This window comes from Mesoplodon densirostris, chromosome 2 (genome assembly GCF_025265405.1).
Source record: "Mesoplodon densirostris isolate mMesDen1 chromosome 2, mMesDen1 primary haplotype, whole genome shotgun sequence".
NCBI classification, from domain to species: domain Eukaryota; kingdom Metazoa; phylum Chordata; class Mammalia; order Artiodactyla; family Ziphiidae; genus Mesoplodon; species Mesoplodon densirostris.
Window position 1 is genome coordinate 10,256,930 of NC_082662.1, and position 26,182 is coordinate 10,283,111.

Genomic DNA, 26,182 nt, shown 5'->3' on the forward strand with positions numbered 1-26,182 from the left:
CCAGTCACTGCGCAGGTCTGTCCTGGGCCCCAGCACCGCAGCGCTGTATCCAAAGTAGTAAGAGGCGGATCTCGCGCTCAGTCTTTTTTCCAAAACTGCCGAAGCCACCGGGGCTGCGAAGCTCCCAGCCAGCTCTCCCCGGCAGCCCCCCGGGAGCCCGCCCGCTCGCGGCCCCTGAACAAGGGTGCAATTTACCAGCGCGAACCGCCTCCGGCTCACCCAGAGGAGGACGGCCACTTTTTTTTTTAAAGCCATCAAATTCAATATTTACAAGAACAATCCCTTGCTTGGTTCTAAAATGACTGGCCACACAAGGAACAGTTTACTTCTAAGAAGAAAAACCTAATCTTGTGCCTTATTCTTAAAAAAGAGAATAGTGATTTTAAAAATTATCAAAAAAAAATCGCTTATTGCCTGCGCCCCCTTTCCCTCCTATAGGGGAGCAGAATAAAAGCCTGTGTTGCCGGGGCTCGGGCCCTCCGCGCGTGCCGGCCGCGCCCCGCAGCCGCGGCCCTGTAACTTTAAACCTGGCCTGAGGTCATCGTTTTCGCGCTGGCCAAACAGAGGCAGGGGGCGGTCCTAGGGAGCCCCGAACTGGGACCACCTTACCGCGCGGGCTGTCCCCGCCCTCGCCCTCGTTGGGAGAGATAAATGCTGACTCTGATCCGAAAGTTCGCAACTGCAAAGTTTGCTCCTCCGGCTGCCGCTGCGGGCGAAAGAACTCGGGGACCCCTCCCGCGCTGGGACTTCTGCTCCCCGCATTTTCCAGCCCCCAGTCTCGCGCTCCATCAAACGAGGGCCTCTGGCTGAGGAGCTTTTTCATAATCTTCCCCCAGCACAGAAACGAGCTGCTCGCCCCCCCCCCCCCCCCCCCAAAGAACAAGTCAACTAAGAAAATGTGGAAGGTGCCAGTTCTGTTCTTCGTTTTGGGAAGCGCGTGGCTCTGGGTCCTGGCAGAAGGTAAGACCCAGCAGGCGGGGCTCCCTGCAGCTGCTGGTGGGGACGAGCGAGCTGGGACTTGCGGGAACGCCCGGGCCTGGTATTTGAGGTTGCCCGGGAGAGCAGAGCGGAGCTGGCAGTGTATGTGTGCGCACGAGTCCGGAGGACCCGGGAGAACGAGAGACAGCGGCTTTGCTGGTGCCAGGTCGCAGAGGAAGAGCTGAGCGGGGTGCCAGGAGGAGACCCCGAATCCACAGGAAGCAGGTGGAGAGCAGAGGGGGGTCGCCCTCGGTGGCGGCCCACCCCCTGATGGAGTGGAAGGGTAGCCGCCAGGAGCCTTCCACTGGCGGCGCTGGGCTTTCCTACAGGGCTGTGTATCGGAGGACCGCCCATGGCCTCAGAAGAAACTGACCCCAAGGAATCGGGAGGGATAGGGGCTGGGGGTGGAATTCCCCTGTGCTGCGACTGGCTCCCTCTGGGGGGCTGCCAGGTCTTATACCCTGTAGGAGGGCACGCTGGACACACTCAGGACCCTACTAGCGGAGACCCATTGGAAGAGGCCTCCGTTATCCTCTGTAGAGAGGATAGCGTGTGGGGAAAGGACTGCAGTGGAGGGTCCTGAGTGCGTGGAGGACTATTGTGAACACTGAGATTTAAGTTCCTTTGGGGCCACGTGTGGAACTTGGCCAAGAGCGCCAATGACCGAGCGTTGGTGGCTCCTTAGACCTTCACTCCACTGGATCTGATGATGGGAGCTCTGCCTGCCCATTACCTGCATCGTCTCCTCTCCTTTTCCTCTTTCTCTTACATCTTCTTCTCATCTTGCCTCTTCCTGGCTCAGTGTGCTGTGTTTGTGGCACCCATGCACATCGGTCAGAGTTTAATTTTTCTTGGGTTTTTATGTTTAATCCGTTTCCAAAGTAGAATATAAGCTCCCTTGGACACAGCTATGTCTTCGCCTTGATCCCGAGGACCAAACAATATCTGGCACCACAGTAGTTGCTCACTGAATATTGGTCCAAGGCGTTGTAAGCTAACTTGTGATCTTTGGAGTTGGAGGTTGAGGAAATTAAACTCTTTTTCATTTTCCAAATTGAGGATGGAGGTAAGCCTGGTGCCAGAAGAATCCTGCTTGAAGGGAGGGCTTTGAGGGAGGGCTCCACACAAAGACAATTATACCCAGCCCTAGGGAAGTGATATAGGGTCTATTACTCTCTGCCGGGCCGTCTGCTTCGGGGAGACTGAGCAGCTCTCTTTGCAGGGCCGTGAGCTATTCGTGGCAGTCCTATCTTTGGAACTTCTCTCTCCAGGGTGATATACATGGCTCTGCGTTTCAGTTACATTTCCTTTTTGGCAAGACAGTGTGCAAATGACAACATTTTGTGCTCAGCGGGGCAAGGTGTGGGAGGCCCCCAAACTGAGCCGCATCCCAGCTCTGCCCAGGAAAATCGGCCCCTGGGCGGCATCCTCTGTTTTCTCCTAGGGAAGGGTTAGCCATAATTATCTTAAAGACAGTCCCGAATATCAAAGGTACTCCTAAAAAGAAGTGGTAAACCTTGTCTGAAAAAAACCAGCCACCCCTAGTACTAGCAACTCGATTGCTAGAGACAGAAGCATCCCCGGACCCCTCCCCGGGGGCTGTGTGTCAATGCAGAGTTGCTGGGCTGCTGGCGAGGATTTGAGGCCCAGAAGGAGGTTTTGTCTGAGGATAATGAGTGAGGCAACTTGAATATGGATGAATAACTTCTTTGAGCTGAGCCATTGTGGGCTCTTGTTGGGGAGCTGGGCTGGGGGTAATTATGGTGATGAATTTTATTATCTTTCTCATAGAAGTCTACTCCCCACTGGGCTTCCCTCATCTAGTGTTATAATCTGATTCAGTTGTATAATCTGGTCCCATGTGTTGTCTCTTGGGATGTTAGTGGATTCAGAGGAGCTCTGCTGTCCACACATCTGGCATTTTCCTCCTTTGGCAGGCCCTGCCCTCACTCTGAACTTTCATCCAAAACACGTACACGGGCCTCTTCGTGAGGTCGTTTATTTTGTGAAATTCTGCAGGCTGCTGCTTGCTGAAAACCCACATGTGCTTTTCCGGGACCAGTCCACTCAGGATTAATCATGCGGTGAACAAATTTCCCTGTGATTTCCCCAAAACTCTTGCCAGTTTCGGATGCTCGGAAATCTTCACGAGTTGCTAAGAGTTTTTTGTTGCACTTAAAGCATCTCAGGTCTGTTAGAGCCTTCGTGAGGGCTCCAAGATCCAAGATCGCATTTAATATAGAAAAGCACATTTTGAAAAAGTATCCAAGCATAAGAAGGCTAAGTTGGGACGTGGCAAATAGGGAGCAACCCAGGCTGAGCAGAGGTACACAGCCCCTTCTCGTTCCTCCGGCCTCCATAATGAGAGGCCGGTGAGTAACTCTATACTGAGAATTACAGAGACCCCAAACCTTGGAGTGACAGTGGATGGTGTGGCCAAGTAGGAAGGACACCACCTCTCTCCCATTCCCATCCCCCACCATGTGCTAGGAATGTCACAGTTCCCTCATTTAATCATCACCAGGCCTTGAATTATGCATTATTATCTTCAGAATATGCCAGAACTGGGATTCAAAAAATGGGCCTAACTCCAAACCTCAAGCTTTTTTTTGCTACATTACACACTGAAAAAAAAAAAAAAAGGAGGTTGAACTTGAAATTAAAGGTTAACCTTGCTTTAAACTCCTTAAACATGAAAACAAAATTTTTTAAGGTACAAAAAGTTCTTTACATTTAATACTTACCATAATACTCCTTTAAAAATGAAGATGTCACAGTACCTTAAAATAGGATTTATTAATTCATTCCCCAAATAGTAATTCATCATCTCCTGAAGTGCTGGATTTGAACTCTAAGCACATCTGGGGGAGGAACACGTAGCGTAAAGCATGCACTGCAGTCCTCACCAGCAAACCGAGGAAAGTGTGCTTTAAATTCCACTGGCTTATCTGAATATTTGTCATATTTCTGGCTTCCAAGAGCAGGCATGCCAGGTTACCACTTGTGGAAATATTACAGGGGAGGATGTAGAGAGAGAAAAGGCTCACATACTTGGCAGTACCCTTTTGAAACTCACTTGAGGAAGCTAAATCAGGTCCTCTAAGACTCTCCAAGGAATCTGCCATTCCTTGGACATTCCAAAGAAATATCCAGTGAGAGTGTTTTGCTGAAAGAGAATCAAATGATTGGGGGGAACGGGTGGGTTACTGAGATAAGTCTTAGGATTCCCGTGGGGTGGGCAGGAGATAAAAGCACCTTTTGATTGGAGTTCTGAATCTTTCCCTACTGATGTCTTAAAACTTTTTGGGAAAGGAAAGTGATCAAGCATTTTATCTGAGGGCTCTGAGATGGAGCCAGGTTAGGGAACAACCGGAATCCTGCCAACTTTCTCCAAGGCAGGAAAATGAGGTGGCTGTTTCCTTCCCTCTGTCTCACCCCAGTGCCCACCAACCAGCCTGCTCATGGCGGCTAGTCCATGGCAAGCATTCCCTTGAACTTCAACAGGTAGGGATGGTCGGGCTCTCCCGCCTTTTCATCTGGCCGAGTGTCTTTGCCTCGGGAATTGGTCAGAGGAGATGGGCTTAATTCTTTGAGGGGAATCGAGCTAAGTTCAGAGGGAAATTTGCAGACCTGCCCACCTCATTCACCTAGTTGTCTGAGAAGCTGCAAACTGAAATTGTCGGGGCAACACTAAATTTTATGCAGGGAAGAAAAACACCCACAAACCAAAAAACAGCAAACCTACCAATAGGATAATCACCTTTCCGGAGGAAGGTGTGCTCTCGACCTCTGTCCAGAGGGTCAGGGCTTCCAGGGCTCCAGGCAGGAGAGAGAGGTCACTGAGGTCCCTCCCCCGGAGCGGGGGAGGTAATCATTGTCATTGTTACATTTGTAGCAGGCAGGGGAATGACAGTTACATGGAATATAGGTGGGAAGCAGGGAAGGGCCACTAGAAGATGCGTCAACATATTACTGATGAGAACGAAGTATTTCCTGTAATTCATCACACTGTCTCCATCTGGGTGAGTAAAACTCAGCTAATATAAGCAAAGCTGTGATCCAATGAATAGTATCCTGCCCAGAGGAGAAGGGAGTCTGTTTGCCTAGAATCTAGACAGGGAGGGGAAAGGAATAAGGACTAGATGACGTGAAGCCTGCCTTGCCCAAGGAATGCATTTATTTAACAAATATTTACTTACTAACTTCTTTGTGAGTCAGGCAAGGCAAACGTTATCCTTGCTAACAGCTAGTATGCAAGATAATCATATCTAGTGGCTGTAGGGCTTCTGATCTCAGTCCAGGTGTTCCTGTGAATTAGGGATCCCTGTTCTTTCACAGTCTGGAAATGTATTCCACCCAACTGCTTCACCCCAGACTTTGTTCTATCTGCACCAGACAGCATTTCAGGTATTTCACTCTTGAGAAGGGCACGCCTTGAATAGCAAACATGGGTAGAAAGCATTGGGAAACTATTTCCCATTCTAAATAAGCTATTTGATTTCCTGCCCTCTTATGAGCTTGGCTAGGGTGAAACAGTTTCATCTGAGCTAGATCACCCTATAATAAGATTAAATTTCTGAATCTGTAAAACTAAAGGGACTAGATTCTGGATGGGTGGTGTTCATAGCAGTAAGTGTATAATAACAGCTAACGGTTACTGAGTGCTTAGTGTCAAGCACCTTCCAAGCCCTATTTCATTTAATCCACACAACAGACCTACAAGGTAGGAACTATTTGTATTTTACAGATGGGTAAAGAGTCTCAGAGAGCTTCAGTAACTTACAAAAAATAGCAATGGTGAGACTTCACTTCAGGCAGCTCAACCCCAGAGCCCACACCCCTAAACATTCAGCACAACAGCCAGCTATGCTTAGGGTTGTGGCCACCAAGGACACTCAGAGATGTCAGCAGGTTGATTTCAAGTAACTTTTACAGCAGTAACTCCACTTGTTATTTGTTGGATACATAATTCAGATTGAAGAACTAGACTGACATTGGGGTACCTAACTAAAGGACATAATCCCTGTTCCCTTAAACATTTATAGAGCACACATATTATTAAGAACTTTAAGAGTTAGAATGGAATCATACAGTGGGGCTTCAGCTCACACAGAGAGGCAAGGCAGATGTGTGGGTGGTGTATACAGACAAGGCAGCACAAAAGTCATGTCCTGCGTGGCACACACCATTACCTGCTGCTAGTTTGGAGATGAGATTCTTGTGGGCTTCAGGAGCTGGAAAAACCCTTGTGGGGAAGATGGGACTTGATCTTGGCTGTGAAAAATGGTGGAGTTGGTTGGGCAGGGTGGCAGGGAAGGGCAATCCTGGCAAGAAAGACTGCTTGAAAAAATGCGTGGAAATTAGAAAAACCTGGAGTTTGTGTGGGAAAAGGTGTGGGCACCCAGGGCTGGGAAAAGCCATGAAGGCTGGCTGGAGTCATGGGTGTCATGGAGTCATGAGTTGGGGAGAGCTGGAAATCAGGGAGAAGTCTGAGTCCGTGTTGAGTTGGAGGTAGACCTTTTTCTGTAGGCAATAGGCAAATGGGAGCAGATTGGGCCATGAATAGTGATTGCCAAAAGAAAACTTAATGGCAAGGACACCATATGGGATTGAATCTAGTTTATGGGACTAGTCTGGGGGAGGGGGAGAGTCAGGAGATAAAGAGGCTAAGTGTGGTTACAGAAGAAGGGGGAATGAGATCAGATTTGGGGGAATAAGAGCCAGCAAGGCTTGTAGCTCAGTACCTCCAGATTTCTTCTTATTCTTTCCTCATTTTCTGATTTCTTCTTATTCACTTCTTACACCACTCATCACTGCTTTAAAATTTTTTATTGATATATAATTCTCATGACATAAAATTACCCCTTTAAATTAAACAATCCAGTGGTTTTTAGTATATTCAGAGAGTTGTACAACCATCACCACTGTCACTATTAGAATATTTTCATCACCCCCTCCTCCAAAGCCCCACACCATTAGCAGTTGCTCCCATTTTCCCCTCCCTCACCCCCTAGCAACCACTAATCTGCTTTCTGTCTTTATGGGTTTGCCTATTTTAGGTATTTCCTATAAATGTCATCATACAATATGTGGTCTTTTGTGTCTGGCTTTCACTTAGCATGGTGTTTTCAAGGTTCATCCACGTTGTAGCATGAGTCCGAATTTTATTCCTTTTTATGGCAGAATAATATTCTATGATATGGCTATACTGCATTTTGTTTAGCCATTTTGTTAACCCATTGATGGACATTTGGGTTGTTTCCTTTTTGGGCCTGTTATGAATAATGCTGCTATGAACATTCATGTACAAGTCTTTGTGTGGACATATGTTTTCATTTCTCTCAAGTATGTCCCTAGGAGTAGAATTGCCAGGTCTTATGGTAACTCTATGTTTAACTTTTTGAGGAACTGCCAAACTGTTTTCCAAAGCAGCTGCACCATTTTACATTCCTCCAACAATGCAGAAAGGTTCCAATTTCTCCACATCCTTGCCAACACTTGTTATTTTCCATTTGGTTGAGTGTTTTTTTTTTTTTAAATAGTAGCCATCCTGGTGTGTATGGAGTGGTATCTCATTATAATTTTGATTTGCATTCCCCTAATGACCAATGACATTGCACTTCTTTTCATGTGCTTAAAGGCCATTTATATATCTTCTTTTGCTCATTTTAAAATTGGGTTGTCATTTTTTATTGTTGAATTCTGTGTGTATTCTGGATACTAGACCTTTATCAGACATATGAATTGCAAATATTCCTCCCATTCTGTGAGCTGGCTTTTCAATCTCTTGGTAGCATCCACTGAAGCACAAATTTTTTAAAATTTTGATGAAGTCCAATTTATCTATTTTTTTCTTTTGTTGCCTATACTGTTAGTGTCTTGTCTAGGAAGCCATTGCCTAATCCAAGGTCACAAAGGTTTACTCTTATGTTTTCTTCCAACAGCTGTATAGTTTTAACTCTTACGCTGAGGTCTTTGAGTCATTTGAAATTAATTTTTAATGAATTAATCATGGTGTGAAATAGAGGTCCAACGCCATTCTTTTGCATGAAGATATCTAGTGGTTTCAGCGCCATTTTGTTGAACAGACAGTTCTTTCCACTGAACTATCTTGGTACCCTTGTCAAAATCAATTGCCCATAAAAGTGTGGGTTTATTTCTGGACTCTCAGTTCTATTGCATTGATCTATACATCTGTCCTTATGCTGGTACCACATGGTCTTTCTTTTTTTTTTTTTATGCCCATTACATCATTTAATTGCAGAACCAGAAGACCCACATTATGAACCAGAAATTTGGCCCTCACCAGGCAGTAAGTCAGATGGCAACTTGTTTTTTAATTAATTAATCAATCAATTAATTAATTGGCTGCATTGGGTCTTGGTTGCGGTGTGCAGGCTACTCATTGGGTGGCTTCTCTTGTTGCAGAACACGGGTGCTGGCGTGCGGGCACATGGTCTTGATTACTGTAGTTTTGTAGTAAGTTCTGAAATTGGGAAGTGTGAGTCCTCCTCTTTGTTCTTTTTCAAGATCGCTTTGGCTACTCTTATCATTGTATTTTAATCATTTGTGTACATCTCTTGCTCTTTAGAGAAGAGAGCAGGACCTGTCTTATTCAGCACTTAAAAGAACAAATGGTTGGTACGTAGTAAACTTTGGCAGGAGGAAGAGGGAAGAAACACAGTGGCCCAGTCTGTTTGGCAGGAATGACAAGAAGGCAGGTGATAGAAATCAGATTGGAGGGGTGAGAGATTAGGAACCAATGTGATGAGAAGGAACGGGAGGTTATGCATTGTCTTATAGACACAGTGAGTTTGAGGTACTAGTAAGACATCCAATCTGATGTATCTGATGGGTACCTGGGGAGATCTCAACTAAAATGGCATCAGAAATAAGCCCTGGACACAGAGTTTGCTGCCTGAATTCCCCATTCATGGGAACAAGGGAGAAAGATGGCAAGGAGTCTCAGAAGAAACAGGCTTAGGCTCAAGACCAAGGGCAGATAGTGGAAACACAGCTACATACTGTGCATTCCTGTAGGGCCTCATCCTCCTGGACTCACAGCTGGTCTGTCTGTGGAGGATGTCTGTGCATGGGTGGATGGTGAGGTCAGAGTCGAAGGGGCTTCTCTTTTCACTGTTGCAAAATCAGGGCCTGCTCAGCTGACAGCCCTGCGTGAATCACAAGCTCAGTTTCCGAACAGATGGTGAGTGTTTCCCAAACACCCCATCATCCCGTTGAGATGCTGTGCTCCAGGCCGGCACTTCTAAAGCCCGCTTTAGTTGTTTGGTTATTCAAGTACTAAGCGGTCCACCCTAGGAGATGGCCTCTTTGTGCAGGACTGCGACCCCGGCCAGGTTCCAGAAAAGTTATTACAGAGGTGTTGATTCCAGTCCACAAAACTGTGAACTCATTTCCTCTTTTTACTGAGAACATTCCGCTCTTGGTCAAGAGAGAAACCTCTCCCCAGGTTGAGTAATCTTGGTTGAGGTTGTAACCAACAGCCTCGAGTTTTGGCATTTGAAGGGTCCTGAGCCCTCTTTGAGGTTAGGGTGAGTCGGTAAGTTGATTCATTCTCCTGAGTCCTGAAAAGTGTAAATATTCATTCATTCATTCATTCATTCAGTTATCAGAGACTATGCTAGTGGCTGGGCCATAGACTTACAGCAGAAAGGAATGCTGCCCTAAAGAAGTTTGATAAATTGATAAATGCTAGTAGGGAGAAAGTCGTGAGTGCGGTGTTATCAAGCCCTACACTAATTTAGAGGAGATTACTTTCTCCTGGCACCTCAGGAGGGTGCGGGTGGGCACTGAAGAAAGAGGTGTTTTCCCTGGGCCACAAAGAGTAGGTAGGGTTTGGGTGGGCAGTGGTGGAGCTGAGTGGGGGAGGAGAATGAGTGGGAGCTGTGGAAAAGTAACCAATACACATAAAGGCTGTGTAACGGAGTGGTTAGAGCTGGGGATTTCTTTGGGGTCTGACAGATCTTGATGTGTAACCCCTGCATCAACCCCTTGCTGGCTACATGGGTAGATTACTCTCAGCTCCACCATCCTCATTTACAGAATGAGGATGATGTTAGTCTGCAAGGCTTTTGTGAAGATCAAAAGAGAGTGCTTGGCACAGACGTTGTGCACATCCTCCTATAAAATAGTCGCCATTATTAAAATACCACCTCGTGGATGGTCATGGAGATTGATTGCGAAGATTTGTGAAGGGTACACACTAGGTCTCAATTCCTTTTCCCCCATCGAAGGGAAGAGAATGGATGTGGTTGGGAGACCTGACTTATGGACTGCGTGTCCTGCACCTTCCACCTGCCAGTGAGTGGTGTGAGTCCTTGCTTCTGAAATGAAACAGGAGTCCCCGGCCATCTCTGGCCCCTCTCCTTTCTTTATTGCCACGTCCAGCAGCAGAGACTTTCAGAACGCTGCCTTCAGCTTTGGGAGGTGACCCTGAGGGGTCAAAGAAAAATGCCCCTTGGGGCATTGAGCATAACCTCCCCTTCTCTGAAGCCAGGGGATGTTCGCTGCTCCAAATCTTAATGGGTAGCATTTCTTCTGATTTCTCTAGAGGAACTAGTGACACGTGTGTGATCTCTGCAGGCTTGACACGTTTCTCTTGATTTTTATGGGAGAGGCACACATCCCTGATGCCGACAGCGGGCAGTCTCAGCCTCAGCCTGCACGGACGGACAGGACCGGATGCAATGAGTGGACAGGCTGCTGCTCATTAAAAATCAAACAGCAGGGCTTCCCTGGTGGCACAGTGGTTGAGAGTCCGCCTGCCGATGCAGGGGACACGGGTTCGTGCCCCGGTCCGGGAAGATCCCACATGCCGCGGAGCGGCTGGGCCCGTGAGCCATGGCCGCTGAGCCTGCGCGTCCGGAGCCTGTGCTCCGCAATGGGAGGGGCCGCAGCAGTGAGAGGCCGGCGTACCGCAAAAAAAAAAAAAAAAAAAAAAATCAAACGGCAGAGCAGCAAAGCTCATCCTCATGGGGAAGCGCCGTGCTTTCAGCTCTGCTGTCTCTGTCACCAGGGGAAGGCTTTCAACAATTCTTGGGTGAGGTGGACAGTGGTAGTGATATTGTAAGGTAAGGGACAACTCAAAAGAAATCTCCTACGTGGCTGTACGTGTTCTCATTCAGTCAGTCACTCAGCGAACATCTGCTAAATACTTAACCATGGTGCCAGGCATGGGGAATAGGGGACTCTGTGGGCTGGAGGCTGTACTGTATTGCCTGGAGGAAAATTAAGAGCACGTGTGTCCCTGTGGGGTACTGAGTGGTGTGGCCAGACTTCTAGGAGTTGCCTAGATTCTCCATGGCCACATTGGGATCCAGTGAGCCATTTACCAGGATCCTTGGAAGGGGTGGAGGTGGTGGGAAGCCCACAGGCCACATCAGTGATTGTACTGCCCACAACCCCGGGGTCTGCCAGGAGTTGAGGGTCTGGGTCAGCAAATGGCTTTCAATATTCCACAGAAAGGCTTCTGTACAAGTCAGGATGTGGGCCAGCCTATGGGACCAGAGGGGTCACTCAAAAGACGTGGTAAATAAAAGCAAAGTCCGAACACCTTTCTTCCGGCTGCAGTAACCCACGTCATGGTAACGAAAGGAGTGCCATCAAACAGCTAAACTGGGGATGTCTTGAATGGAGGTGAAAGAGTGTACAAAGATCTATCTCAGTGATCACGGTGGGTGGTCTACAGAATGTTGGAAAATGTTGGAGGTTGACACCCCTCTGCAGTTTGGGGTGTGTTTATTTTCAGGCTTCTGAGCACAGTTTTGAGACATGATAGAAAAATAATGTATAAAAGCCAGTGTCTGGGCAAGGAAACAGAAGCAGGCATTTTTGGTTTGGCTTTTTCTAAATAGATGTTTTGACCTCCCTCTAAAAGCATTACATTCTCCCAAATTTAATTGGGATTATTTGTCAGTTATTTTACAGTTTCTCCTACAGGGAAAATCCAGAACTTCCTAGGATGTTGCAAGAAAAGAAAAAGAGCATTCTACTTCTCGATGGCCACAAAAATCATTCCAAGGCCATGCAGTCATCCATCTTCAAAGGGTTATTTGTGCATTTAGATGCTGGAGCAGCTCAAGATGCTAGAAAATCCAGACAACATGAAAGATGCCTTAATCTATTGGCTAACACCACCGGTTTTCTTTGAAACCCTGGGGGTAACTCAGCTTGACTTCTTTTAAAATCAACTTTCCCACTTTAATCTCCAGCTGTTGGATTCTGAAGCTTCAGGTCAGCAGAAAGAGGACCACAGGGAACTTCTTCCTTATGTGGAGATGGAAATGGGGCGGAGGCTCTTTACCTAAGCTTATGTAGGAGACTTCTGTGGCTGTCCTGATAAAACAAGGTGAAATCCAGTAAAGGACTCAGAATCATATGGGAACATCCTACTTATTCAGTTCACCGATTCATAGTCTAAATGTTATCAGGACTTCCCTGGTGGTCCAATGGTTAGGACTGTGCCTTCTAATGCAGGGGTGAGGGTTCAATCCCTGGTCGGGGAGCAAAGATCCCGCATGCCTCACGGCCAAAAAACCAAAACAAACCCCAAAACCCATAAAATAGAAGCAAGGGCTTCCCTGGTGGCGCAGTGGTTGAGAGTCCGCCTGCCGATGCAGGGGACATGGGTTCATGCCCCAGTCAGGGAAGATCCCACATGCCGCGGAGCGACTGGGCCCGTGAGCCATGGCCGCTGAGCCTGCGCTTCCAGAGCCTGTGCTCTGCAATGGGAGAGGCCACAGCAGTGAGAGGCCTGCGTACCGCAAAAAAAAAAAAAAAAAAAAAAAAAAAAAAAAAAAGAAGCAAAATTGTAACAAATTCAATAAAAGACTTTAAAAAAATGAAATAAATGTTGTTATCCAAGGGCTGCAGCAAATGGTAAAATGAAGTCTCGCCGCTGAGGTTTCATACTGATTTCTGATTGTTGGGGTAATGACTTCAGATGCTTTCCAGCCATTACCCGTCCAGTTCTTTCTCTTCCCGCTGCTCTGTCCCGGTGCAAACACCACCCGCTTCTGCCTGGACAACAGTCTAAGTGATCTCTCAGCTTCCGTCTGACCCCAGCACCATACCCGACACCCACATCTATTCCATGGCACTAAGAGTGGTTCCTGGGACTGGGGTTAGGTCCTGCCCCCACTCAGAGCATGTCCTGGCTTCCTTTCTACTCCAGTTGAAATCAAGACCCCTTCCTTACAGAGTTCCACCAGACTGGCCCTCCACACCTCCCCGGTCTCATTTTCTTACCATCCAGCCACACTGATCACCCTGTTTCTGGAGTGTGTGGTGCTCCAAGCTCATTCTGGGCTTCAGGGTTAGTTAGACCAGCTCTTCACCTACCTGGAGATCACTCAGTCATTCAACAAGTATGTACTGAGTGCCTCCCCTGTGCCAGTGTCGTAGGCAATGGGGACATTGAGGTGAAACAGCCTTTACTGAGCTTATGTTCTAGTGGGACAGTCGATCAGTGAATATACAAATATTCACTAATATTAGTGTGTGGGGAGGGGGGTACTGATTTCCATGGGTGGTCAGGAAGGCCTCCCGAGAAAGTGCCCTGTGAGCAGGGATCTGAAGGGGGGGGTGTGCAGGAGCACTATCTTGAGATTTTCCCTGTTTGTCTGCTTGTTGTGAGCACCCGTACTCCACCACAACAGTACCCAAATCCACGAGAGTGGAGACCTCACCTGGTTCACGCCTCTGTCTCCAGTGCCCAGAATGGGGCCCAGCATATAGTAGGTGTGCAGTAAATATTCAAGAAGATAGAGGTGAACCTCGGGAAAGCTCCAATCTCCATCGTTGCTGCTGCCTTTGTTTGTAGAAGCAAGAGAACCTCTGCTCTGAGAAATACAGCCTTTGTAAGGCAGATCACACCTGACTTCTTACCTGCCACTTCTGGATGCTCAGTCCGAGAAGGGGACTCATTTGAGGAAATAGAGGTTGTCGTCACTAAATAACTTGATTGGGGGATTCTAACAGATGGGGTTTCATAAGAGGAGGTGAGATGCCCAAGGAATCAACTGCTTCCGACAACCAGGATTATAATTTTTTTAATGAAGATATTGGATACTGTAATTCAATTTATTTGGGTGCATAATTTACATTTTTCATTGTTAATGTAATCTTATGTTAATCTTTTTTTAAAACATCTTTATTGGAGTATAATTGCTTTACAATGGTGTGTTAGTTTCTGCTTTATAACAGTGAATCAGCTATATACATATACATATATCCCCATATCCCCTCCCTCTTGCGTCTCCCTCCCACCCCTCTAGGTGGTCGCAAAGCACTGAGCTGATCTCCCTGTGCTATGCAGCTGCTTCCCACTAGCTATCTATTTTACATTTGGTAGTATATATAAGTCCATGCCACTCTCTCACTTCGTCCCAGCTTACCCTCTCCCTTCCCCATGTCCTCAAGTCCATTCTCTACATCTGCATCTTTACTCCTGTTCTGCCCATAGGTTCTTCAGAACCTTTTTTTTTAGATTCCATATATATGTGTTAGCATACGTTATTTGTTTTTCTCTTTCTGACTTACTTCACTCTGTATGACAGTCTCTAGGTCCATCCACCTCACTACAAATAACTCAATTTCATTTCTTTTTATGGCTGAGTAATATTCCATTGTATATATGTGCCACATCTTCTTTACAGGATTATAATTTAAGGGAGGATGAGGATGGGGGTGAAGAGGAAGGATGTCAGAACCCGGGACGGGTGGGCATTTTCCAGGCAACAGCTGCCATAGAGGCACAAAAGGATCTTGGGGGCCAATGAGCAGGCAAAACACTTGGCTTTGCATCCACTCACTGACCAGGCCAACTTGGCAAATCGTTTAACTTCTGACCTTGTTAAAGAAAGTTATTTTGGCACTTGTTCAAACAGTTGGAAAACTTTATTCAAGACTATTGCCATAGGGGAGAGAGATGGGGCTCAACTTCAAATACAATAAGGACAGCTGGGGATTTGTAGCCAAGGAGCAGAGTGAGGGGCAGTGGATGGAAAATGATGAAGAAGAGACCTCAAGGGTAGGGGGAGTCTTGCTAAACTGGCCTAACAGGATTCTTGCTAAAGGCAGTCCAGGGACTTAGACATCAAAGGTGGGAGATGGGGAACTTGATCACATATCGAGGGGTCGAGAGATTGTCTCTAACCTGACTTAGCAGGGTTCTTGCTGAAACTGGACTCTGCAATGATGGACATGGAAGCCCAAGGCCATGGTCTCATTGAGAAGAGGGCTCAGAGGAGCCTCACTAAGGTTTGGTCCAGGAGGGCCTCTGTCAACCTCACCTTCCTCATCTGATCAATGGGGACAAAAATGCCAGTGCAACCCACCTTGTGATATAAAGTCAGCCTGAAGATGTTGTGTAAACCCTACATTGCTGAACAAATGGGAGAGAGGGTGTGTTGTAATGCTGTTCCTCCTGCCCTCAGCAGAGCCTATGACTCAGAAAGATCTCAGTGCACTTGTGTTCGAGTGTGGCGCCCTCTCCTTGCTTGCTCTCTGCACCCTGTTTTATTCTAACTACATCCCTGGCACAGAATTAGCTCAGCAGCCGTCAGCTGGTGTGAAGAGGAAGAGGGAGATGATGGCGAGGGGAACACAGATTTAGGAATCAGTTCTGGAAGGAGTCTGCAGACAGAGGGTAGAATGTAGGGGGCATGGGGGCAGACGGCAGTGCCCAGGCCATTTAGGCTGGTCCTTTTGCTAAAGGTTTCTCCCAATACCATGACACAGTATTTGGAAGAAACCATTTGTCTCAATGAGAGCTAGTTTTGAAGCAGAGAGGAAAAGATGAGTTATTGAAATGACAGTTTAATCCTTGGGGGAAAATCAAATTTATATTCCCATTTTACATCATGCTTTGAGGTGAACACAAGACAAATAGAAAGAACCTTAAGGAAAATATAGATGGGGCTTCCCTGGTGGCGCAGTGGTTGGGAGTCCGCCTGCCGATGCAGGGGACATGGGTTCGTGCCCCGGTCCAGGAAGATCCCACATGCCGCGGAGCGGCTGAGCCCGTGAGCCATGGCCGCTGAGCCTGCGCGTCCGGAGCCTGTGCTCCGCAACAGGAGAGGCCACGACAGTGAGAGGCCCATGTATCGCAAAAAAAAAAAAAAAAAAGAAAATATAGATGAATATTTACATAATGTTGAGGAAGGGTTTGTAAGTATGACATCAGAGGGACAAAACAAGCTTAATAAGTTTGACTAGTGATAGACCTTGCCACTTACAAAAGAGACATGCCAATTAGTAAAAAAAAAAAAAAAAAAAAAACAGATTGTAGCATCTATTCCAAAGAATACATTCTTAAGGCATAAAGAGCACTTAACAATTATAAAAAAAAAGGTGAATACCATAAGAGAAAAATGGTCACAAGAGAAGACACTCCTATCGGCCAGCAAACAGATGGAACAACTCACCAGCACAAATCAGAGAAGTGCAAATAAAACCACAAAACTGAAAACACTTACACAAAGGCTTTTTTTTTTTTCCCCACAAAGGCTTTTAATCAAGAATTTGGGACTGTTGCAAGACAATCATAGTAACAGTGTGATTTAATGTTCCATCCAAATTCTAAAATATTTTAAAAGAAATGCTATCCCATAAATGTATGGAAACTAGAATAATTTCTTTGGAGCTATTAGACTTTAATGCTAAGATAAAAATGATTCATAATTAACACTTTTATCCCAATAAGCATCTCTTCAGTGCTCATTTGTTCTCAAACTTAGAAACCTTAAGATCAAATCAAATTATCACATCATCTTCTTAGAGGTAGTACCTTTTTAAAGAATAATACATACACACAAATTCCAAAGCAAATGGATGCCTTACAGCCGTATTTGGAAACTTCCATTGGTTCTGACCGGCAGGCTGGAGGAGGCTGGGTGTGGCAGGAAAAAGGTGTTCATGTGAGCATAAGGGGACACCGCTCCAGAACAGACTCTGTTATTGTAGGTTCATCGCTGCACTTATATAAACAGTTTTGCATGTTGCCTGTGCACACACGTGTCTTAGGAAGAAAAAAAGGATTGGGGAGTGAAGGCATCAATACATGATTTGAATTTCACCATTCAAGAGAAAAGGATGTCAAATGCTGGCTGGAAACTCAGCAGCTGGGCTCGTAGGAACCCTTCACCCAGGAAAGCCTTCAGCCGAAATAATGAGAGGTTGAATTGAGCATCTCTTGTTAAAGATCAACTTTCCCATGGAGCAAAAAGAACGCCAGGGCAGTGAGACAAAAGAAATGCCTCTTAATCATGAGTGTCATTCATAAAATGTCCTTTGTCTATTCAGAGCAATTTTAGTCCTTGGGTCTGTGGGCCAAGAGTAGAAAAGAACAAGAAGGAATTTTTATCAAGTTACGCTTTCAATGAACTGAACATTCTATGAAAGAATTCAAACTAACTTCATTCAGTACTTAATTTGTTTAAAGCAAGGGTGGCTTTATTTTGTTTTTTAAAGTTAGAGGATGCCATATAGTAAGTGATTTTGCTGAACACTCCAGAAAACATTTTTTAAGTGGATAATCTGTTAACTGAGTTCAAACCAGGAGTGGAAGAAAAGAAAATAGGATGCTTAGTTTTTAAATAAAGACTGCTTGCCTAGCAAAGGGATATTCCCCCTTGAGCTTGATAACTACGTTCAACATTTGGGACTTCCCTGGTGGCACAGTGGTTAAGAATCCGCCTGCCGATGCAGGGGACACGGGTTCTTGCCCTGGTCCGGGAAGATCCCACATGCTGTGGAGCGGCTAGGCCCGTGAGCCATGGCCGCTGAGCCTGCGTGGCCAGAGCCTGTGCTCCGCAACGGGAGAGGCCACAACAGTGAGAGGCCCACGTACCACACACACAAAAAAATCCACCTGCCAATACAGGGGACATGGGTTTGAGCCCTGGTCCGGGAAGATCCCACATGCCACGGAGCAACTAAGCCTGTATGCCACAACTACTGAGCCCGTGAGCCACAACTACTGAGCCCGTGTGCCACAACTACTGAGCCCACGAGCCACAACTACTGAAGCCCATGTGCCACAGCTACTGAGCCCGCATGCCACAACTACTGAAGCCCGTGCACCTAGAGCTCATGCTCCACAAGAGAATCCACCACCCCCGACAACTAGAGAAAGCCCGAGCGCAGCAAAGAAGACCCAACGCAGCCACACAAAAAAAGTACATTCAACATTTGCTGAGATCATGGTCATAAATCCTTAGCAGGAGCCCCCAGCAACCAGCCAAAAAGGGAGGCAATCCATTTGCAGGCACTGAGGTATTCAGTTATTGCTAACTAGTGAAAGCCTTTCCCCCGACCCCAGATGAAAAATAAATGCATATGCTTGGGAGGCTCATCCAGAACGTCGATTGGCAGCATTGGATTAGGACCCTCAGTACAAAAAGAAGGCTCATGGAACAGGAGAATTTACTCTAGAGGTTTCCTTCCTCTATGCATCAGCAAAAAAGCTGTGATCAAATATTTATTAGCTGTGACTTTGGCTGAGCTATCTAAGCATGGGAAAAATAAGGAATCTTAAGGCAAGGGCCAGATCGCTCACTTAGGCGCTGTCTAGATATGAATATCTGCCCTTCAATTAAGCACATAAGTCTCCAAGCACCCCCTTGCTCTTGCTCCTGGGCTGTGTGTGCTCACTTATTTTGCAACTGCATTTAGACATGGAGTTTCTTCCAGATCCACTCTGAGTCTGGAGAGGGAACCCATGACCAATGAGTCAGATTTGTTTTAACTTGTGAAAAGGGTTATTTGATGAGTTGAGATGGTGCTCCTACTCGGTCAGGATTAGCTCCGATCATTGTGGTAGAGGGTGAAGAAGAGGCCACTTCTAGTTCTCTCCCAAGTCCTGGAATTCAACCTGCAATCCCACCCTCCTCCATCCACCCTCCTCCCATCCACCCTCCTCCCACCCACCTCCATCCCCTCCTCCTCTGGAAACCTTTCTCATTGGCACACAGGATCATTCATCTAGTGGTAATGCAGAAAAGCCAGGGCCAGGGGCTGTGAGGTCTCTCTTTAGTATAGCTCTGGGCGCACTAAAAGTTCTATTGGTTATCTCGGCATCCTTAAGTATATTACTGATCTCCCCCATAGGCGATAACCCCAACCGTAAAAGAAGAGGTTGAACTCTGTGTCGTCTATGAGGTCTGTGGTCAGAGCCAGTGATTATAATCATTCAAGCAGACAGCAGTCTCAAAATTAAATGGAGAGTGAGATTGATTTTACAAAGAAGGAGGCCCTGCTTTTGGACATTCTGATTCAGTAGGTTTGGGATAGAGCCTGCTAATTAGCATTTTTAGAAATCTTTCCAGGTTATTCTTCTAGGTCTAAACGATATTCTATTGACCCGAATGCATTAATTCATTGTATGAAATGGCACCAGGAAGAGTCAGGTTCATTACTGAAAAGGCAAAGTGTACACCCCCCATCCAGCATACCTCAGTGGGATACCAGGGAGGGGCTGCCTGCTTCACCTTTTTATATTCCCATCTTCCTTTCTTTTACAATGGAGATAACCAGGCAGTTGTATGTATGTAGAATGGTTTGTGTTAAGCCAGAATGACAACCCCCCTAAAAAGAAAAAAATACCCAAAAGAAATGAAAAGAAAATAATCTGACTGAAGCTGGCCAGTTAGGTCTGCCCACACGATTTCCACGTTAAGGTCTGACTCCGTCTTTCCTTTTCAGTCAGCACAGTCCGGCCAGAAGATAACATGACTACAGGTGTGGAAAATCACAACGCGACCCTGGGTGTGGAAGATTACATGGTGACCCCAGGTGCCAGTGGAGAGCCCCATGAGTCTGCTGGCTCGACAGCTCTGGTGAGTGATCACATGCAGGGATATTTATTATATGTATGTGATGACATGCAAGGTTACTTATTATATGTATGTGGTCACATGCAATGATATTTTGTGACTGGCTTATTTCAGTATGCTTGAACATAATGTCCCCAGTGTTCATCCATATTGTAGCATGTGTAAGAATTTTTTTCCTTTTGAGGTTGAATAATATTCCACTGTATGTACCACATTTTCTTCATCTGTTTGGATTGCTTCTAACTCTGGGCTATTGTGAATAGTGCTGCTATGAACATGGTTGTGCAAATATCTCTTCCAGACCCTGCTTTTAATTCTTTTGGGTGTACATCCAGAAGTGGGATTGCTGGATCATATGGTAGTTCTATTTTTAATTTTTCTAAGGACCTCCATTCTATTTTCTGTAGTGATTGCAACCATTCTACCAACAGTGCACAATGGTTCCAGTTTCTCCACATCCTTGCCAACATGTTATTTTCTGTTCTTTTGACAGTAGCCATCCTAACAGGTGTGAGGCAATAATCTCATTGTGGTTTTGATTTGCTTTTCTCTGATGATTAGTGATATTAAGCATCTTTTGTATGTTTTTTGGCCATTGCGTACCATATTTGGAGATTTGTCTACTCAAGTCCTTTTGCCCAGGGAACTCCCTGGTGGTCCAGTGGTTAGGATCTGTGTTCCCACTGCAGGGGGCATGGGTTTGATCCCTGGTCAGGGAACTTAGATCCTGCATGCTGTGCCTTTTGCCCATTTCTTAAATCAAGTTATTTGACTTTTTTGTTATTGAGTTGTAGGAGTTCTATATACTTTAATCAGATATTAAAGTATATGATTTGCAAATATTTCCTCCCATTCCATAGGTTGCCTTTTAACTCTGTTGATTGTGTCCTTTGATGCACAAAATTTTAAAGTTTGATGTGGTCCCATTGATCTATGTTTGTTTTTGTTGCCTGTGCTCACTAGCATATTTGTTGAATGCTACATTGGCATGAACTTTGGAGTCAACAGAACCATTTCCAAGTCTTGTTCTGTTGCTTGTTAGCTCTGTGAGCTTGGGCATATTATCTGATCTCTCTAAGCCTGATTCATACTATAGGGTTAATAATAGAATTTACTTAGGGGTTTTCTGTGGTGTATTTGAGAAGGTATTTAGAGGGCCTGGCAAATAGTAAGCTCTTAGTAAAGGCTAACTATCACTCTAATTGGGGGAGGAAGGGCATTAAAAATAATACAACATAGTATGTGCCAAATAAATGTTACAGGGGAAAAGTGCCATTCAAGTTCAAGGAAGAGAAAGAATTAATGCCTCGTGCCCCAGTATTTTCTGAAGAGTTTAGACCTTAGGAAGTCAGCGTGCTAAACATTTGGCATTTATTTCAGGATTTTATTCCTATCCCCATTCTTGTTTTTTCTTTATGTTTGTTTTCTTGTTTCCACTTTAAACTTAGGTCATCATATAGCTTATATATTTATGCCACCTTAAATCCATTTCTGTTATAAGGCAGAGTATAAAGCATTAGGTTTTATTTCTGTTTTGCCTCATTTACATCTCCAATAGATGCCGACAAGAGCAAAGAGCATAACAGAGGGTCACAAAGAGGACCTGCCAACTGCGGAAAGCACAGTCCACTCCCAAGGACAAAGCCAGAGCACCACAACCCTGAATGTGGCAACTAGTCAGTCCCCAGGTAAGAAAACCAGACACCCCAGTAGGGGTTGATCTTCTTCTGCATAATCAGTGTATTCCAAAAAATCCAGGAACAAATATAATAATCAATAGGGCACATATTGGAATGCAAGCACTAATTTTGAACCAAGCTTTCTGTGGTAGGTTCAGAATTTGTATTTATTGGGTTGCTGAACACAGCTTTCTAACCTTAAATGACAACCAGTGATAATGCCTCCACAAGGGCAAGTTAGGTAGCTGCTGGTGTCATATTGCTGACCCTAACCTGATATAATGCCACACTAAGAACTTTGTGTTGACACCCAAAAGCATAAAGCTTAGCCAACCTATGTAAATCTTAGTAGATTCTATGCTAACATTTACCATCTTACACTGAGTTCATGTCTGTACACATGAAGCAAGAATATACTCTAAACCAGTCTTACCAGGATTTGGGGTTGTGCTTGTGATTCACAGTTGGTACCTGCAGCAAAGTGAATGGGACTCCTTGAGGTGAAACTCCTTAGGACAACTTTGAGTCTTTGTCATTATTATGAGGTTTAGACCATCACCAATGAGCATGAGGAAAGATCATTGCCATTACAACTTAGCAAGGGAAAGAGCCTCCTATTTCCAAAACTTTCTTAGGAGAAATTCAGTTGTTTGGGATATTTTAAAAATATACCTTATTTTATAGTAGATAGGAGTGGAAGAGAAAAGGAACTAATCCTCTAATAACTGCAATGAGTGCTTGCTAACTCAAGCAATTTTCTATAATCATTTTATATACTTAGGTGTTTTCATCTTTAAATGAAAGCAAACATAAGGACCTTCCCTAAAGCCGTGGTTCCTGAAACCAGCTGCACAGCTGAACACCTAGAAAGTTATTCCTTACTGTTTAATATGCATTTCCAGACCCAACCGCCAATCTGGTTTTAAAAACTCTGTAGCACTTCTGAAGATTTTTTGAATGCATTATATTTGTACACACATGTTCATAGCAGCAGTAGACACAGTAGCTAAAACATGGAAGCAACCCCATTATCCATGGACAGATGACTGGATAAACAAAATGTGTCATATACATACAATGGAGTATTATTCAGCCTTTAAAAGGAAGAAAATTCTCACACATGCTACAACATAGATGAACCTTGAGGGTTAAATGGAATAAGCCAGTCACCAAAAGACAAACACTGTATGATTCCACTTAGATGAGATACATAGAGTAGTCAAAATCATAGAGACAGAAAGTAGAATGGTTGTTGCCAGGGCTGGGGGGAGGAGGGAGTGGGGAATCGGTACAGTGTCAGTTTTGCAAGATGAAAAGGAGTTCTGGAGATGGATGGTGGTGATGTTTGCACAACAGTGTGAATGTATTTAATACCATCAAACAGTACACTTAAAAATGGTGAAGATAGGGCTTCCCTGGTGGCGCAGTGGTTGGGAGTCCGCCTGCCGATGCAGGGGACACGGGTTCGTGCCCCGGTCCAGGAGGATCCCACATGCCGTGGAGCGGCTGGGCCCGTGAGCCATGGCCGCTGAGCCTGCGCGTCCAGAACCTGTGCTCCACAACGGGAGAGACCACAACAGTGAGAGGCCCGCGTACCACAAAAAAAAAAAAGAAGAAGAAAAAAAAAGAAAGAAAAAAAAATGGTGAAGATAGTAAAGTTTATGTTCTGTATTTTACCACAAAGATAAAAAAAGTTTTATAACATGCTTTGAAAATAAAGCCTACGGTTACTCCAAGATGCTAAAGAAACGGTTAACATTAAATACCAGAGAGAACCAAATAGGGCTAAGCAAGGAAAGAATCGTTAGTATATTGATAATTGGTCATTGGAAAGCATTTCAAAATTTTGGAGAAGCATTGATCATTTGTAACAAGAGTTCACAGCTAATGAGCAGCAGAAAATAGAGCATTACAAGTTAACTAGTTTTTATAGCATACCAGGAGATTTCTCCTATTCCTTAAAAATAAAAATTCTCAGTTAACTGGAAAATACTCATGGTTACTCTCTTGTCCTGTCCCCTACCCCACCCTTTCACAAAGACTGTGATTATGGCACATTCCCACTTCATGCATCAGCGTTCCAAGAAATTTTCACATGTGAGTTAAAGTGTGATTATAAACAATTTGTTTTTTAAGAGGTCATTTTATTAGGGCAGCAGATGTCTTTCCCATGAAACACCAAAGTTTGATGATGTTCATACGTATGACACACTTGCATGATCACAGTCAGTATAACAGGGAGGGAGCTAGGGAGTACAAGACTCGTAAACTCTAATTTAGTAATGAATCTTCACAAACTTTATTTTCGGTAATGTATTTTCTGACAGATGATGTCTTTGATGGTGATTGTTATGTTATGAGCCCAGTATGCAGCCACCATGTTAAGACATGATAAGCAAAACACATGACCTGTCTCTACTGGTAGTTGGCAACCAGGTATAACATTTAGGGAGTCGATTTGATGACACCTTTGTCCTGGGCAGGCTTCAAAACCAGCAATCTCCCAGTCTCCCAACTGGGTTGGCGTGATCAGCTTGAGCTCCACGTAAATGCTGGAGAGCTGTGAGTTCAGCTCATGCAGGGAGAGCTGGGTTCAAGGACCCAAATCCTGGGGCCATCTTGAAAAGATGTCTTCTTTTTGAAGATGGATTTGGTACAGAGTGGATGACTTCTTTCCAACTCAACCATTAGAAAAAGAAAGCATCATATAGCTGATCGTTGGCTGGTGTCACCTTTGATTAGGAAAGCTATTGGATATCTGTGGTATTTTGCAAATTGTGAACGAAGTTTCTAGGGAAGGGCCTGATTGCATCACTTCTCTCCATTGTCTCATTATATCAAGGCCTCTTGACTTCTTCATAAATACCTACCACCCAGAGGAGTGAAGGACTCAGTATACAAAGAAGTTGATGGGAGAAACAAAACAAAAGGCCTTTATTTTTTAATAGAAATTGTGTAAAATTACCTGAAAGAAACTCACAGTTTTATTACTTACAGGAAGGTATTCATAATTAAACAACTTCACATGCTTGGTAAATGAGAATATTCACATTGTAACTATTGGATTAAGTTTAGCTGCAGATAGAAATCCTACAATAATAGTGCCATAAATACAAAGGGTATATTCTCATTAAAATCATGTGCCCTGTAAGATCTGGATTTTGTTAGGAAATTGATATCATGAGGCAAATCACAGTCTTGACCACAACTTCCAAAACATTTTGCTCTCAGAATGATGTTTCTTCAAAATAGACCTCATCACAATGGGCGAGTTTTCCATGATCTTGACATTGGACCAAGAATCAAGGGGCTTAGATTCTTTTGTTACCCTAACTTCTGAAATCTTTGACTATTTATTTAAGGTCTCTATGGGCCCGTTTCCTTGACACTGCTCTCTACAGTGGGTGAGAAAAAAAGTAACATCCACAAAAGAACTACAGACCCATAGGTGTGAAGAAGCATTCATAAATTCAATAATAATAGTTTTGAAACAAGATCATGTCAGAGCTTGCTTAAAAATCCCCTGATCCAATTTACTTAAGAAATTATCCTCTTTGCTTGTGTTTTGCTACCTTCCATTTAGGGTAAATTCATCTTCTGCCAGTTGTTAAATTATAGTTACTAAATCCTAATAATTCTATATCATTACATCTCTCTCTTTATAGGGAAAGCAGATGGAAAAAAACCAACAACTGTTGAGAAAGGTGGGTTAGATTTTGGTACCAAAATATTCTTATGTTTTAAAAAAGGTTTCTTTGAACTTAATCTTTGTGATGAATTACATTCTTTCCTGGATTGTAGTCAATGGGAGCAGAATACAAACCTTCTGAGAACAGGTTTCAAACCTCTTTTAAGAGAGAAAAGCCTGTATTTGAAAATAAGCAAACTGCAAATGAGTCTGTTCACTTAATGCCAGCTATGGAAAATGGTGTCATATCACAATTTATCATTCCTAAGAATGAAAATAGAGGGGCTAATTTAGTAGCTGTGTGTACACAAATGCTACCCCGTAATTAACAGTGAAGCCACCTAGTAGGAGTGGTATGCTTGAGAGATCTTAAGACCCAGAAAACTTTCTATTCATAATATGAGATTAGAATAACCCAACATTTCTCCCTTCCTAAGTCAACTCCCACCGAATACAGGAGAAACAACATAGAACATCATTTGTTATCTACAGTGGGCCAGTGGCATTGCTTATTGGTGGTGTATTGCTTATCTGGGGCTTATGCTTTTTTTTCTTCTCAATCAGGTGGCTTGTCAACAGTGACCCTGGTTGGCATCATAGTTGGGGTCTTACTAGCCATTGGATCCACTGGTGGAATCATCGCTGTGTTTGTTCGAAAAATGTCAGGAAGGTACTCGTAAGTAAATATCTTAGGCCCGTGTGATAGGTAAATGAGGGCAGCCATTTCCAACCTTTGAACTAATAGAAACCTCCAAATAAAGGTCATGTTCAGAAGCTACCAACCTCTGTAAGCACTACATCTGAAGCTTCCCCAGAAGAACAGGTGTCTACTTGGGGCCTTATAAATTTCCAAGAAAGTGCCACAGATGGCTCTTTAGTTGAATTCCGTTGAGATCTCAGCAGATTTGACCTCTTGTCTTAATTTTCCAACTAAGTGAACTTGAATGAAAACCCATCTGCTGGGAAGATAATATATGATTGGG

General features: G+C 44.6%; 1 protein-coding gene across 1 annotated transcript; it reads left to right on the forward strand.

The window, feature by feature from the left end:
* Positions 1-651: 651 nt before the first annotated feature.
* On the forward strand, positions 652-25,879 carry PDPN (podoplanin). The gene is given in 6 exon segments (XM_060079931.1): positions 652-807; positions 810-960; positions 19,702-19,835; positions 21,391-21,520; positions 25,177-25,215; positions 25,764-25,879. Coding segments are annotated over 6 exon segments (726 nt in total).
* The last annotated feature ends 303 nt before the right edge of the window (positions 25,880-26,182 follow it).